Source organism: Tauraco erythrolophus, chromosome 18, assembly GCF_009769465.1.
Source record: "Tauraco erythrolophus isolate bTauEry1 chromosome 18, bTauEry1.pri, whole genome shotgun sequence".
NCBI lineage: Eukaryota > Metazoa > Chordata > Aves > Musophagiformes > Musophagidae > Tauraco > Tauraco erythrolophus.
In genome coordinates this window covers 13,954,062-13,970,301 of record NC_141482.1, presented here as the reverse complement: position 1 = coordinate 13,970,301, position 16,240 = coordinate 13,954,062, and the positions used below count along the sequence as shown (strand labels likewise).

The following is a 16,240-nucleotide window of genomic DNA, read 5'->3' as shown; positions in this document are numbered from 1 at the left end:
ACTACATGATCAACAATCCAGTATTCCCAAGTGACAATATATATAACTCCTCAGCACCAGGAATCCATTCTTCCAGATACCAAGCGCTACTTCACACCTGCTGCCAAGAACAGTGAGACCAGCAGCACCAAAGAATCCATTTGGTTACTCAGAACAAACAAATTATAGCTGGTTTATTTCAAGTGAGCTTTGGTTCCATGATAAAAGAGCATGATTCATCTTCTTCAGGGTTCAGAACAAGGAGTCTGACTTTAAGCTTGGACTATAGCAGCCTTTGAAAGACCCAGAAAGAAGAACCATGTAAGTTAGTCTGCACTTAAAAAAACACAAACAAAAAAACACCCTGAAGAAGGTACCCCTGAACACATTCCCTCTTCTAAAGAATATTCCAGCTGACAGTTGCTGGTCCAAAATAAGTCCAGAATATAAGCAGTAGTACATGAAGTTCTGTCACTTGAGCTGAGACAGTAAACAATATGAACCATTTTCCCACATTAGTGCAGCAGTTGGTTGTTTTCTTTCTATATACAGTTTCATCCTCGCAGGAGAGATGTTAGAACCTATTTAGAAAAAAAAAAAGATAGAATTAGACTCAGTATTATGGGGCTCTTCCCTCAAGAAAAAGAAAAGCAGCAAAATTCACACCCATGTATCAACTGCAACACTTTGCTAGAAAGCCTCAGCTCAGACAAGCAGCTCTTGCTTCCACAGACAGAAGGTGAGCCCAAGAAATCAACAGAACAATCACCTGTTAAAAAAACATTAAGCCTGCTCATATTTCTCCACTTTGAAGGATAGATCGGATACAGCACAGAACAATTCTTGATCTATCCACGAGACTGGAGAGAAAAGGGGTCAGACAGCTCAGGCAAGGAGTAAGAGACAAACCTGGCTCAGAGACAGTATTTATTCTTGCTTTAAGAAACTTGCCTCTGAAGTTACACTCTGCCAGTACCAGCTCTGTGAGTGGTTTGGTTTCGCCTTGCTGCGCCGCTGCCCCTTCCACCTCGGAATCCACCACGAAAGCTGCGGCCACGAAGGAACCGTCCAGACACCCCGAACGTCTCTGTGTTAAGCTTTCTTTCTTCGGCCCACGTGGTACGCCTGGAACTGAACAGGACTGCATTCAGGTTTAACACCAAATAACTACCAACTCCTCTAGCCAGGAAGCTCCAAGCACCCTCCTGTTGGTCTTAACTGCAGCAAGAACAAGCGGCAGTGCACACACGCTCACTAACTCGATTCCTCTGCTAAGCACGGATTTGAAAGCGACACCTGTTGGCTTCGCTAAGGTAGTTTCACAATGGAAAATTAATGATGGGCCTAGAAAAGAGTTGAATGTGTTCTCACCAGCATCTCAAGCCCTGTCTTGGTTTCTTGAAAAATACAAACTCTTGACTCCACTGAAGCCTCTCTGGACACCGGGGAAGCCTGTCACAGCTAAGGTTCAGCAGACTGCCACTGAGGCAGCTCCACAGCACCAGTGTGTTCCTTCCTCAGCAGAGCCTGCCCAGCCCTGAACACATGACAGTGAGCACTCCAAGAAAGCTTGGCTGAAGAGAAGCAGAAACATCTCCAAGGAACTTCCCACACTGACACTAAAAGGATGTCAGACTTTACCAGGCAGTTGACAACCTCAGTGTCAGTAGCAAAAGATGAAGCTTTCTTTTAATGCTCTCAACATTTAATTTAATGCATTTCCACAGACAGACCTGACCTCCTCTCTGCCCCAACGCCAGGCTTCGCTTGCTCCCGTCTGCAAGTTGCACCAAATTCAGCACAGCCTGACCCTGATGCCTCCTCCCACAAATGAGATAAGAAATTTGTTTAAAATCAGTGAGTTCAAAGTCAGTACTGGGAAACAGAACTGGAAATTCCTGTATCATAGTTTAAGCAAGTGTATCAGTATCAGCCAAAATCTCGCTTTTTGTGTGATCCCACTGCCTGAAGCTTGGTTAGTATCACCTGTGAACCACCAAATGCATGGCAGCACTTCGTTCTAAGGACTATCTTGCTGACTTTCTTGCATTCTAAGATTTCTAAAGAATTAAACCATGTGGCATGGGTTATGTCTAGAATTTTATGTCTAAAATTGCATAAAAAAGCGCAAGCTTTTAGAAAATACTCACCTAGATTTCAGTTCTGAAGAAATGTTGTCAAAGAAAGACTTGGATTTATCATAATAGCAGTTGGGTCCCAGAAGATCCTCCTCTGCATTACTGTCATTGTTTTGAGTTGCTACTCCAGGGTCCCCTTTTTCTTCCCCCGTCTCTGCTTTGTCATCTGAAGATAATAAAATGTATTACACTTCCTTGATACATGCTGAAGAGCCATCTGTTCTCTTGTTCCTTCAAACAAGATTTGAGATGCTGCCACATGCAATCATGCAGTTTCTCAGAACAAGTTTGCCTGTGCAGTGTTAACTACCAGCTCAGCAATTCACATTTAATGAAGTCACAAACCTTTAAAGTTTAGTTTCTTCTTGAATTCTTTATCAAGTTCCTCTCTGTTGAATTGTGCATTTGCGCTTTCAAAGTCAAAGTCACCTTCAAACTTTATTGTATTTTCCTTCACAGTAGCTGGTCTGTTTTGTCCTCTAGAACGGTTTCTGGTTCTCCTGTTTCCTGAAAGCACAGGGCAATGCACAGGGAGGTTAAATGACCTGCTCAAGACCAGAGGAAACCAGGGTTAGAACTCAGGAGTTTCTGGCTTCCAGTCCTGTAGCTTCTGAACTTGGCCACAGAGGACATATTACAGCAACGCTTTAACTTTCTGAAAAGCACTCTTGGATGTCAGTCTTACCATTAGGACAGAGTATATCCAACTTTCCTTCTAGTGTTGAGGAGAGGAAATCAGAACAAGTACAATATCAAGAAAGGCTGAGGGAAGTGGGGAAAACTATCTTTTCTGTCTACTACTCATCTACACGCATGGCGCTGTAATCAGTCTACAAACCTGTCATGATGGCAAAGAGCAGCAGGTCACTGGTTTCAGAAAATCCACCCAAGACTCATCTACCCACAAAGGGAGCTTCTACTTTGTAGAGTTTCTGGTTTTCAACTGAAGCTATCAACTCCTTTTTGGAAAAGCTATAACCCCTTCTACAGTGCTGCCCCCAGGCAAATTAATTTGAAGACCTGAGGGTCTGAGTTTTGTTTTCTGCCTTTTCTCATTTTGCTTGGGCAGAAATATATGTTTGAATTCAATTTCACTTTCTTTTGACCTGTGCTTAAACTGCAGTCTTAGACAAGAACTCTGCTCTATGGAAGGGCTCCATAGTTCTTCTCACCTATGAGAGCTCTGGAAATTAATCTCAAACAGGCTGCCCTTGCCAGTAAAAACACTTGAGGTTTCAGAGAAATCTAGTTGCTGCTGTCATCTTACAGCATCAATTTGTGTAACATACCTTCAAGTTTTCTAGAGGAGACACTAGAATTCTGTCCCTGGAATATTCTGAACTTCTTTCTGTGACTCCAGAACCTGTCTTACTAGGGAAGCATCTCTAGATGCCCAAAGCCTTATGAAGCTTTACTGTGCTCTCAATCTTCTGTCCAATAATCCTTCACTGAAGCTAACAATATTTGCCTTTATAGGCTAAAGTAACTGCCTAGTGTCAGGTTAACCTACCTGATCTTCTCCTTTGAGGTCTTCTGTTTTCATCATTCACCTGTCCTTGGGTTTGCACAGGTGCTGCCTGAACTGTATCTACTGAACAAGAAGGATAAACTTTTAAAGGAGCACAAGAACAAAACCAGAACAGTTTAGTCTTGCTCTACACCTTTGAAGGATGCTTCAAAGCAGCATTTTAAAGATGAACTGGTGCACACGTACCATTTGTCTTACTGCTGCCCTGTGGAACCTGCCGTCCATTGCGCTGAACCCCTGGAGTTACTTTCACTGGGGGTGGCTTTTGTGAATTCATGTTGTCAACTGGGCCAGTCTGAACAGCCTGCTCTACCATGGGGCTTTTGCGGACAGGGTGAACAGAAGGAAAGCCAGCACCTGGAAAAAATCCCAATGACTAAGTGTCTCTCAGAACATGTGCCAATGCTATTCAAACCCTACCCACTTCTATGGAGAAACCGTTTTGTCAAGAGTTACTCAAAGCCCTGAGTGTTTATCGTTACACGCTATGTTTAAGTGGCATATACACCAGGTAAGGCACTACTGCCATACAAGTCATAGCTCAAATCCAGAGTCTTAAAAAAAAAAAAAATCAGGAAATCTCCCCATTTATTTCTTAAACCAAGTTAGACACACATTAGATAAGCAAGCCAGGTCAGTCTCTGAGACAGTTTATACCAAAATCTCATTTCTAGGCGTATCCTTGGTTATGTAGGATTTTACTTTACATGATACTTTAAATCTGAAGCAAAAATCCACCATTTTGAAACTGCTCAAGAAAGCTTCCCCACTTTGTCAAAAAAGTTTTGCAGCAAAAGCTTAACCACCTCAGCTATATCCCATTTTGTAAGCCGCTTTTAGAAGTCCTTCAACTTCATTGCTTATTGTTAGCTTTCAGACAAAGAAAACCTGAAACCAGACCAGGATCTCAAAGTTACCCTTTTAAATTCCTTCTTGGTCAAGGCCAAAGTGTTACCAAGACTTCTGTTGCTCTTCCATCCAGGCTTATTTATTCACACTACAAAACATGTAAATACTTTTCATGGTTTGGTATACCTTACACCAATTATATTAAAAAGTGACAGTCTTCAGTACTCAGAAGAAACACTGCATTCTAGATTTAATTAGAAGTTTTGGAGTACTACAGGTTTATGTGTTATGCGTAAGAACTGCTTGGAAGCAAACTTTAACTGAACATACTTAAAGAGCAAGAAAAGTGAAAAGCTGAAGAGTACACACAAACCAAGCCACTGACACTTCTGGGTCACTCAAGACCACATGAGATATACTCAGCAGGTAACATCATGCAGGTTCCCAGTTAATGTACACCTGGAAAACTTGCAAGGAAGACAGACATATCCTAAGGATTATTCAGTAGGACAAAGCTGCTGCGCAAGTTTAACAGGAGAAAGTTTCAAAGCTTAGCCAGAATATCAAGAAAGTACGTACAGATAGATGGCCAAAACCAGAGAGTAAGTAAAAAGTTTCATGCCAACACAAGCATACATGCTTAAGTTAAAAACAGATGAAACTAATTACCATGTTTAAATGCAGGCTGCACCTGGTCTCTCTGCTCTGAGGATGGTCAGTCTAGCATCTCTCAACTCAACCTCCTTTGAAAGTTTTTACACATAGAAGCAAGCACCCAGAACTATTTTATCTCAGCTTACCACGACTCAGAAACTGTTTACTGTTAGTCATGCTCTGCTAATTGGGAGTCTTGACACAGCACAATGCTGCATCATGCACAAAACGTATCCTGATGTTTCCTCAATTACAGCAATACTGAAGTTTCTATTAACCTAGGTCTCTAACAGCAAGGCCACCCACAATTTAAGCAGCATGCTTGTCTTTCCTGGAAAGGCTAATTAATTCCTTGCCCAGTCCCTAAGATGACACACATTCCTGGATAGGATGCAGCACATTAACAACCCTAAATCTCAGCCCTCTCCTGATACTTACACAAGAGGATCCACTGTCCTGTTACTTTTTCTTCCTCCTGTCTCTCTAATTGATACTTAGGAGGAATACTTCATGTAATGAAAGGCAAAAATAGCTGAGAACAAACTAGTTCTACTAGCATTACCCATCAAGTACTATCATTCTAAGAGGGATTAACAAGAACAGAGTGTTCGCAAGTGCCATGCAGTTCTTCCAAATATTTGGAGTCCTCAAACTGCTGTTACCCTTGGAAGAGAGCTGATGGGGCTCTGAAGACATGTCAGGCTCTGAAACAGGTTGTGGAGACGGAGAAGAACTAGGGCTGGAAGCAGCTGCTGATGCTGGAGGGCTTACCAATTTCTCTACAGAGATAGAGGGAAGAAGAGAAAGCAAAGATACATGGATAAGATACAAGGTAGTGAAACATCTGAAGGACTTGGAAAGAGATACAAGAATCTCTAGAACAGCATTAGAGCAGCTTATTTACAGTCCTCTCTGGGAATACTACTTCATTTTACGTGTCATGTATCTGTAAGGTATTTCAGGTTAGAAATGAACTGGCCTCAACTGTTAGGTGTTCACATTACTTTCAGAGAGAAACTTCAGCTATTCAGTTTTTCTTTTGTGTGTGTGTGTGCTCATGTAAGTGAAACTCAGGCCTCTCTGCAGTAAGATCATTGCACGGAGTCGTTAACTACTTATTCACTGCTTGTTGCAGCCCGACGCTTGGCAAGGAATTCAGCATTAGTTACTGTTATCTGGTTTCACGGTAGCCAAACACAAGGACTGCACCTTTATTCTAGCAAGTAAAGTTTTTACTTACCTAAACCTAACGAAGCTGCGTACTGCTGGCTAAGCAAAGAGCTGGCAGCAAGCTGGCTGTAAGGTGGCATACCTCTAAACGGGCTGTAAGGCACATGTGGCTGAAAGGATGATGTGGAGGCAGAGCCCAGTGAAGACTGTAACAAGACAAACGACATTTCCGTTTACAGTGTCCAGAAGTCAACTTGCTCTGGCAGTGATTCTCTACTTCGTGTACAGCATTACTAAAGCTTAAGTAAATACTGAGAAGGGTTAGTTTACCTCTTTATGATTTTCCTGCATTCTCAGCTAGGTAAACTAGCTCTGGCTTTTGTTGACTGAAGTCTTTAAGGCTGCTGCTATTTTAAACATTACCATGAAATTCAGGGTGCTTCAAACAATCTGAAGATTCCTGGAGACACTTACTGGCCTTCATTTTTATAAGTTTATACCAAAATCCAGTCCTTCATCACCAACGTTTTATTACAGCTTTCTATCAACACTTCATCAGGCTAACTTACTTGAACAATGGCAGGATCCTGTGGCAGAGTATGTTGAGCTTTTGGAGGTTCACAGACAGTGATGTCTTTGATGTCGCTTCCTCGGAAAATGATGTATTCATAGATTTCTTCTCTTGGAGGAGCAGGTCTGTCTGTGGGCCGGTCTTCAGTGCCGAAGGATCGCACTTCAGCATTAAAAAAATTACTGTTAGTCCAGTATTACCACTACAGCACTGTGTAAGTTAAGATTTATGCAACTAAAAAGTACTCCTGTAACACTTGCCAATCATAACAAAAAAATAGGTTATCTCCAGAGCCCTGCATCTCCTTATCGCACACATCTGTTCCCTCAAATGCCAACTTTTTCGGCAGCCTGTATAAACAGTTTTGTTTACATCAAGCTGTGAAGGTAAATACCATAGACCAGCTGGAGTGAAGAATCCTACTCCAAAACCAAGGACTTCCCCACAGCACTATACTGCCACATTCCCCTTCCCTCTCCAGCACCTGTCCCTTGAAAGCATTTAGCTTGAGACAACTGCCATTGCAACAGACCACAGGAGAGGCCCCTGAAGCAGCAGGGGAAAAAATCTCAGGCTGCTTTGGAGCTCAAATTTGCACCTTTGGTTTCATATATTTATTACACAGATAGAGGTGAAGTTTTATCAATGACAAGAACTTCCTATTTAAATTCTTTTCTAGTCTGTGCTACTGGGTTTGTGATTAGTATCCACTGAGTACAAGCAAGCTTTCAGTGAAAAATCCAACACCTCAGTGCGTACTGAGGCTTTATTGAGTCTCAGCTATCGGAACACTTGAGCAGGTACTAACCAGTGATGTTACAAATTAGAGTGGAAAAAAAGCTGCAATTGACTGTGTGGCAGCTACTACGTAGGAGCATAAATTAACTCGAGCCATTAAAGAGGAAGAGATCAGACTCAGACTTACTGGATTGTTAGTGCAAGAAAACAGGTACCATAGTTACATCAGACACATGAAAGCTTGAGATTTCAGCCACAAGTTACAGAAGCTTATCAAGTTTACTAGTCTACTTGTTTTCTGCCTTTGTGAGGCTTTGCCAGTTCAGATATGCACCAGCACATACTGGTTTGATGTATGCTTTCTGCCAACAGTAGGATGCTGTATTGGAGTTGCATCAATTGCTTCTAACAGGTTACCACAAAAGTATCCAACCTCTCTGCCAGGACATGCCACAATTCCTGCAGTACCTTTAGAAATTACATCCTTAACAGACCTTCCACAAGCACCTGCCATGTCACAGTCTGTAGCGATGTGCCAGCCAGTTGTCACTCCCACTGCACTGCTGGAAAGATAGGGGCACATCCAGCCCTGTCACATGGATGAGACAGGACGAGGGCGGGGGGGGGCCGGGCATCACAGCTTCCCCAGAAAAAAAGCAGATTCACTCAATTCACTCAATCCCAGTGTCAAGCATCCCTGGAATACTATACTGTTACTAACTTACTAGGAGTGTTGGCAGTCGCAGACAGGGCTACTCATCAAGCGTCCTGTTCTCAGAGGTGAAAAGCTGTATCCAGGTAGCTCCCCTCACCAAGGAGCAGTTAGCACTGCTAACATCTCTCCAACATGTATGTGAGCTCACAAGCAGCAGTAAGCTCCAGGTACAGCAGGTCAACGCCAAATTTTGTCCCCATCACGCTGATGCACCTAACTGGAAGGGAATCTTAACTGGTGCAAGGACAGGCTGTCAGTCACTTCCTTTGAATGATCATCTTCCATTAGTTCCTAGGATATAACACGTCTCCAAGTTATTTTAGAACTCCAGCTGCTGTTGGATCACATTACAGCTGTAATCTAGTCAGCTAGAAGCAGATTATAAACTGGAAGCAATGCTTGTGGCCTTTTAGACACCAACTGTACCACTGATATCCCTGCTCAAGATTAGATTATTACGGCACACAGCTCATGGCAAGACATACCAAAGCTATCCAGGGAGTACTGCAGAATCCCACAGCTAGCTTGGAAAGCACCATGTCTTCTCCGAGCACCAGGACCAGCCTGTCAGCTTCCACATGGAGAAACACACGACCTGCAAAGCCCAAAGCTGTCCAGGCAGCCTCTCCATTAGCTAGTCCCATGATTTCTAACTACAACTGTGGAAAACTATGTCATTATTGCAGACAAAACAGCAGTAAGGGCATCTGAGAGGGCTCTAGGAGTTGAGCATGCCTGCCTCTGCATTTGAAGTGTTTTAACAGGCTCTGGCACATCACAAAGTGCAGCTTTACGTTTCTGCAGAGGTCCCAAGGGCTGTCTCCCATGAAAAGTTACAGCAACTATTGTTTACAGATGAACAGGAAATCAATCCCACAACACACTGCAGCTAGTGTTTTACAACACAGTTTGTACTCATGCGGAGTGCTCTATGGAGCTGGACGTCCGAAGGGTCAGGAAGCATAACAAGAGTGACTGGATGTCTGGAAAGCAGACCTTACATGGATACTTCTTGCTCAAAAACTCTAGTTTCTTTGGACTTCTATAGAAGGGGGTGTAAGCTTCTGGTGTTCACTGCCAACAGGACAGTAATGGGCTTAAACTTCCTTCTTTGTTTGTAATTTAAGTTTAGCATTTCATAAGACAGACAGCTTTCTTGCAGTGCCTAATTAAGCACCTGGAATCTCCTTACCCAGTGTTTAAGACACTATGCATGCGTTGAGATTTAACAGGAATCAAATATAATTCAACTGAAGTCAGCCCTGCTTTGAGTAAGAGGCTGAACCAGATTCCTTCCTGAGGTCTCTTTCAACCTTAATTTTTCTTTGTATCACTCAAGAAAAGCCAAGAGAATAGCACTTACGTTACATACTGAAGTTGTCTGAGCCTTCAACAGTGGCATCTAGGGCTTAATAATAATTTACTAGCTATCTGGACAACTTCAACTGCATGTCAGTAATCCCTGGTTCTTCTAACCCGTCAGAGATCAAGCATTTTAAACCACTGTCCCCCTCTAAGCACACAGGGTTGATACTGCTGTCACTGACTTCAATATCATTGCTATATTCGTAATTCTGACACTAATTTTGATATAAAGACTCTAAATTTAAAAAAAAACCCTCTGAGCTAAAACAAAAAGCAGGGTTTTTACTGTAAAGTTTATACAGCAGCACTTTAAGTGGGGAAAAAATATATGCTTTGTCTATTGCAACAACTCTTTCTTAGGCATTCCAGTGCATCAAAACTGAACACTGAGAGACCAATAAATACAAGAGCTGCCAAAAATCTTATACCCAGCATGTACTTTCTCACACCATAAAGCACTTTAATCACATACGCCTTTGAAACACACCACTTAAGCTCTCAAGTAGCAAATGCTGTGTGGAGCTAGATGAGAAACCATTTCTACTTGCTGCTGGGTAAAGTGGAGGCCTCCCTGAACATACAGTAAAGGAATCACATCCTTCCTGCAACTTCTCAACTGCTTTGAGAGAAACACTATCAAAACCAGCTCCATTTGTACATTTAAATAAACAGCTATGCCTCTAGAAAAAAAGTGAATTTGTGAAAACTCACATCTTTAACTTCAGAATATGCACTAACAGGTGTCAAATATGCCTATCCAGCATCGCATAAACACCATTATAGAGAATAAAGACGGTGGCACAGGCTGCCTCGAGGATAGTTGAGAATCAGGCAAGTCAGTGTCTGTTCCAGCAGACAGTCTTTCAAAACAAAAGATGTTTGGTTTGTGGACAATTCTGATGGGTTGCCGAAGGCAATGAAGAACGTGTGAACTTCCCAGAACGGGGAGGGACAAAACTCAGGGAAAGAAAAAACTGATGGAACTACCTGGAATAGCCAAGCTGGACATGAAAAGCAGTACAGAAATAAGACCTTGTTTGAGAGACTGAACAAGACAGGACAGGTTTTTCTGAGCGTAAACACGGGAGTTCCCCGCACAGGTGACAAGTGAATCCAAACGACACCATTTAAGTAGCAGATAAAGATCGCTATTTCTACAGGGAAACGAGGCAAAGCCTCCAAGAGCAGCCTGCACGGTGGGAAGAGCCCGAGCCAAGCGCAGACACCCCAGAGCGCTCCGTACAGAGCTGTCATCCTCTTCACCTGAGCAGAGTCCGGTTATTGACCGCGGAAGGAACAAAGACACATCAACGGCAGCTCTGTTCTCCTCAGCACGGCCCGGGGCCCTGCTCGAGCCGAGCACCGAGACGCTGCCGGGCATCCATGTACGGACCGGAGAGGGGAACCGAACCAGGGAGAGCGGTGCAGACCGTCACCCTCCTGGCCCTGGCAACCGACAGAGGAGCCAGCACTGCTGTAGCTCTTCCTCCTCTTCGGGGGACCGGTAACTTCCCGTGAAAACCAGGGGCTCCGCAGCATCCCGGAGATGCCGGCTCGAAGCGCGCCTCCGGGGAGGCACCGCGAGCCCCCGCCACGGCCCGCGCCCGGCCTCCCAAATGCTGACTCACGGAAAGCCAGCGGCGCCAGCGGCACGGGGCTCCAACCCCGCCGCCCCCCGGCTCCCCGCCGCAGCCCCTCGCCCGGGCCACGTTCATTGTTCAAGGGACGGAGGCGGCGGGCGAGGCAGGCGGGCCGCCCGCGTCCCTTCCGCGAGCGCCAGGCCGCGGCGCCGCCGGAGCCAGCCTAGGCCCGACACCCCCCACACACACCCCCCGCCGCGCCGCCTCACCCTTGGCCAGCGCCACGGTGGAGTTCTCGGTGTCGATGGTGTAGAGGATGCCCTCATAGCGGATCTGCGCCTTGGAGATCAGGCTGATCTTGCTTCCGATGTAGGGGGTCCCCGAGCTCATGGCGCCGCTGCGGGCCGGGGAGGAGGAGGAGGAAGAAGAAGCGGCGCGGGTCGCCGCACGGAGCCGCCGCGCCCGCCCACGCGCACTGCGGAGCCAGGAGCCCCGCCGCGCGCGCCTTATATCGGGCGGAGGGAGCCGGGCTCCGGGGGGGGGGGGGGGGGGGTGAGGGCAGGGCGGGGGCGTGCGGAGACCCCTCCGCGCATGCGCCGTGGCCCCCCCGCTATTGACCAGACGGGAGACGGGGTCAGACGCGGAGGGAAGGGAGGGGGGTGCGGGGGGAAGCCCGGGGCTTGCGTCACGTGACCGGCCCGGGCTAAGGTGCCACGTGCGCTGCGGGAGGGGCGGGGCGAGCCGAGTGGGGCGGGGCGGGGCGGGGCGAGAGCTCGCGCCCTTTCCGCGCTGCGCCGCAGCCGCCGCGGCTGAGGGGAAGGGCGGGGAGAAGGGGAGAGCGGAGAGCGGGCCCCGCCCGGCGGCGGGTACCGGCAGCGCCGGGCAGCGCTGTGCCGCGCCGGGTGTCGTGGCTGACACAGACGAGCCGTGTGTCGCTGCCCGCTCACCCGTGTCCCTGCGGTTTTGTCACACAACGCGGAGAGAGCGGCCGAGCCGGTCTCTGAGGGGAGCTTTTCCCGCCCTGACAGCCCGCTCCCGCCTCACCTAAGGGGCTCTGCAGCAGAGGCTCCCCGCGGCCGCCAGCCGCCTCAGGCCGCAGCAGCGCTTCGGCGAGCACAGGGATTGCTGGCTCATGCCCGAGCCCCTTGTCCTGCCTCAGGGACAGTTGGCGAGCCTGGCTCCGTGCTGGAAGAGCCCTTCGTGCACGCCGGGGGCCTGCCCCGAGAGGCACGCACCGTGCCTTTGTTCAGCGGGAGGTACCTGCTGCACCGATGGCGGCAAGTCACGCCACGGCGGAGGGACCACAATGCTGGGCCGCAGCTGGAGAATAAATCTTTCAGCGCGGCGTCTCCTGGGATTTCTCCAGCTCCCCCAGCCATCTGCGGGTCAATGCGAGGCAACCGGTAGCATCTGGCAGACATAGTCCCAGGAGGTGAAGTCACTGACCAGCGTGAGGGAGGACGGGGATCAGGCAGGGCAGTTAGGTTTGGGGCAGCGGGTCAGAGCGCACAAATCTCCCTGATTTGTGTGACGCAGATGAAGCGGGTTCAAAACTAGCAGCTGGAGACAATACAGCGGAAACCATTGTTTAAGGGCGAAGAGGTTTGCTGGAGCTGCATGTGCCCATGCCGTAGTTACATGTCCTCCATCAGCGATACAGCAGTGACACAGCAGCATGCAGCCCACAGGTTTATCCTCATGTCCCAACGACCTGCCTCCTTGTGCACCGTGGTTCAGAGAGCTCTTTTCCAAATGCCCCAAGCTGTCCACCCTGTGACCTTACGTATTTTATGGTGCTGCTCTTCATGCTGTTTGTATAGCCTGGAGAGCAGATCTCCCCTGCCTGAACAGAGAACACGCCTTCGTTCTCACTTTCTCTTACAGACACACACGTGCAGTCTTTCTCTTGTTAAATTTTCATCGTTCTAGCATGGAAAGAGTTGCTGAAAAAAAAAGAAAAAATATTTCATGTATATTAATTGAGCAAACGGTATTTTTGAGTAAGAAAATCAGTCTTTAAAGTCAATCTTTTTAGATTTTCAGCTCAGCCTTATGTATAACCTATACAGAGCAAAAGATGCCTTTTTTACTGCAGTAAACAGTGCCCTTTAGCGGGCAAATTACTGATTAGAAACTTCTCTGATGAAAAAACTCATCTAGCTTCCCTATATGAGGAGTGGAGAAGTTCAAGTGGAGAAAAATCAGAGTGAAAAAATAATAAAATTATAAGTTTGGGGCAGTCACAAATAATTCTTTTGAATGGGAAAAATGATGTCAGTATAGGCAAGGCAACCGAAGGTAGAGAAGCAGTACTCCCTCTTTTGGTTTATATTCTCCAACTCCACAATACATTTGACTTAATATTCCTTATTTCCACTCTTAAAATATTTTTTAGAAATAGTAAATGGGCCTTCAGGTTTTTCAGTTCAAATCATTTTTTTTGTTATGCACACCAAAATGTCACTGATTCATAAGCACCTTTAGTTCCAGTATTTTGTTCTGTGTTCAGCAAAAGATATTATGATTGTTTTATCCTTTCACTTTTTTTAAAATACCAGGAAAGAGAAAAGGGCGATCATGTACCTGTAGAGCAATGTGGATCCCACAGGAAGACTAATTAAAGCGATGTGAAAAAAGACGAATACACCAAAGTGGCATAAACTCCACACTGGTAAGGAGACATAATGCCAACTTATAGACTTCTAGTTATAGTCACCATGGCCATAAATCGACCTGCCTCTGGAAGATACTCTTATTGTAGTTAATTTCCTCAGTATCTTTTGTTTGACAACAGTCAGAGATAACAAGTGATCAGCAAGAAGAAATATGACACCTGACATTTTAGATGCCCTGTTAGTGCTATTTACTCTGCCAGAAAATATAGTTCTTCATCCATTAAGGGTTGAACGGGGCAACAAAAGAGCATCTTCCACTGTGTAAATTCATGACAAGTGTGTGATCCTGGGCATCCCTCATATGGAGAGGGACTATTTGGATTCATACGAAGAAGCTGATGGCAGTTCATCATGGTACTAGGAAGGAACCTAGCAGAGTTTCACCTCATGGTAGCAGCAGACACAGCTTTCACAGCCAGTAACCGTGGTCTTTGGAGACTAGAGGTAGGGTACAGTCAGAGTAGGTAACAAAAGAGCTAGTTCATTTACAGGAAAACCTGTGTTGCCAGAACTAAAGAGACTCCTGTGGCAGCTGGAATGCAACTACTGGCATTTGGGATGGTCACCATCAATAAATCCAATGATATTTCATCACAGTTAAAAGAGAAACCTGTGACATAGCAATGATGACCATTTATGGGGTGTATGATGCTGAGAGAGCACCTATGGATGGCTGATGGCCATGTCCACGGCAAGGTGAGCTGAACTGACTTCTGGCAGAGTTAGTGCCAAAAGGCGGCTGTTAGAAAACATCTGTAGTAAACTCCCAGCTGCCCAAAGAAGTGAGCCAGGCACTGGCTACTGAAGCATCACCTCCTGCAGCTGGGGACAGTGGGATATATTTGCAGTTGGTGGCAGAGAAGAGGAGAGAAAATAGAGTAGCATGGAAAATGGAGGAGCTGAAAGTGGATCGGAGATTTGAATTTGGGTGTGGCAAACAAAACAAATGGTACAAAGGAAAGGAGAAACATTTGAGCCCTAGAGGAAGAAAAGTTAGAAACGTACCAGTAGTTTCAAAGAAAAATATAGTAGCTGCAGGGAAGGAGGGTAAGTTCACCAAGTACAGAAGATGATTCTATAGTGGTGCGGGGAATGGGCAGTAGAAAAGAGCCCGTAAATGAAGGAGGGACTAGAAAAAGACAGAGGAACTGAAATGGTGCAGGAAAGATGAGAAGGAAAAAAAAATGATCCATCTATGTAAGTGTTGTTATTCTAAATAAAGAAAAGTGGAGAAAGTAGAATAAAGAAAAAACATGTAAAGTCAACTGAAGGAAGCTAGAATGAAAGGCAGGGAGAGAGAAGGAAAAAGAAATAAGGAAATGAAAATAAAAAATAGAAACATGAATAAGTAGAAAAAAGTTGAAAATTTGGTAACTGTTGTTTAGATGTGTGCTTCATAACAATTAGTTTCTCCATTTCCCACAGCCTAAGAAAAAGAGATACAATGATGTATGTAGGAAATAATGCTTTGTTCCATTAGTTTGTCTTATATGTCAGGAAAAGAGCTATCTCTTCTGAAAAAAATTGCGTCATAACAATAGGTGTTGTTTTCTTTTTTATTCCAGAAATAAACAGAGATTGTAATACATGTAATATTGTTCTATCCTCTCTCCCCTTTCTCTTTTTCCCAGTTTTGAGTCTGTGCCTCAGGCACTTCAGTTTTGACATCTTTCATTCCACCCCCATATATAAAATTTTCAAAAGTCAGTTAACTCCTGGATTTAGATGAAATATTTTATAAAATGTCATGGTTTTAGGCTTATGTGGGATCGGCTCTCTTAATTAGCACCTCGACTGTGTACTCAGTGGAACTGGCATAAATCTGCATTATTCCATGCATTTCTCAGCAGTTCAAGTGTGTTTGCACAGTCAAGACAAAACATATTTTACCAGTAAGGATGTGATGACAGAGAGCTTGAACTTCTTATCCAGACCCACGAAGTTAGTGTCAAAGCAAGACCACAATTTGGGCACTGCTGTTTATTCCAGAGCTCTAACTGTATGAAATAGGAATATAAGGGGAGGAAATGTTTGTGTGAGTTTGGCTGAAAACAAACTTACTATTTTGTACAGATACATGTGTTGATAAGGTACGGTGTCAGTATTGAGATTAAGCTTTCCCTATAGAGATTTAAAAAGTAGCATTTTGAATTATTTACTAGATTTAATGGTCTCTTAATCTATACTTTTAAACCAGAGTTATTATAAATACATTCATATTAAAATAGTATATCTTTATTATCTTGTTCCATATATGCATTCAATATCACTGTTCATA

General features: G+C 45.1%; 1 protein-coding gene across 8 annotated transcripts; it reads right to left on the bottom strand.

The window, feature by feature from the left end:
* Positions 1-214: 214 nt before the first annotated feature.
* LSM14B (LSM family member 14B) lies at positions 215-11,717 on the bottom strand. 8 transcript variants are annotated; one of them, XM_086622755.1, is made up of 10 exons: positions 11,557-11,717; positions 6,888-7,051; positions 6,389-6,524; positions 5,811-5,927; positions 3,832-4,002; positions 3,628-3,708; positions 2,463-2,624; positions 2,130-2,283; positions 931-1,110; positions 215-560 (listed from the first exon to the last, which is right to left on the bottom strand). In XM_086622755.1, the coding sequence occupies exons 1-9, from the start codon at positions 11,675-11,677 to the stop codon at positions 939-941; spliced, it is 1,278 nt and encodes a 425-aa protein (XP_086478881.1). In that variant the 5' UTR covers positions 11,678-11,717; the 3' UTR covers positions 215-560; positions 931-938. The 8 variants fall into 8 exon arrangements, with proteins under 8 accessions (XP_086478881.1, XP_086478882.1, XP_086478883.1 ...); XM_086622756.1 differs by having other exon boundaries at positions 3,628-3,705; XM_086622757.1 differs by having other exon boundaries at positions 6,461-6,524.
* Between the last annotated feature and the right edge of the window lie 4,523 nt (positions 11,718-16,240).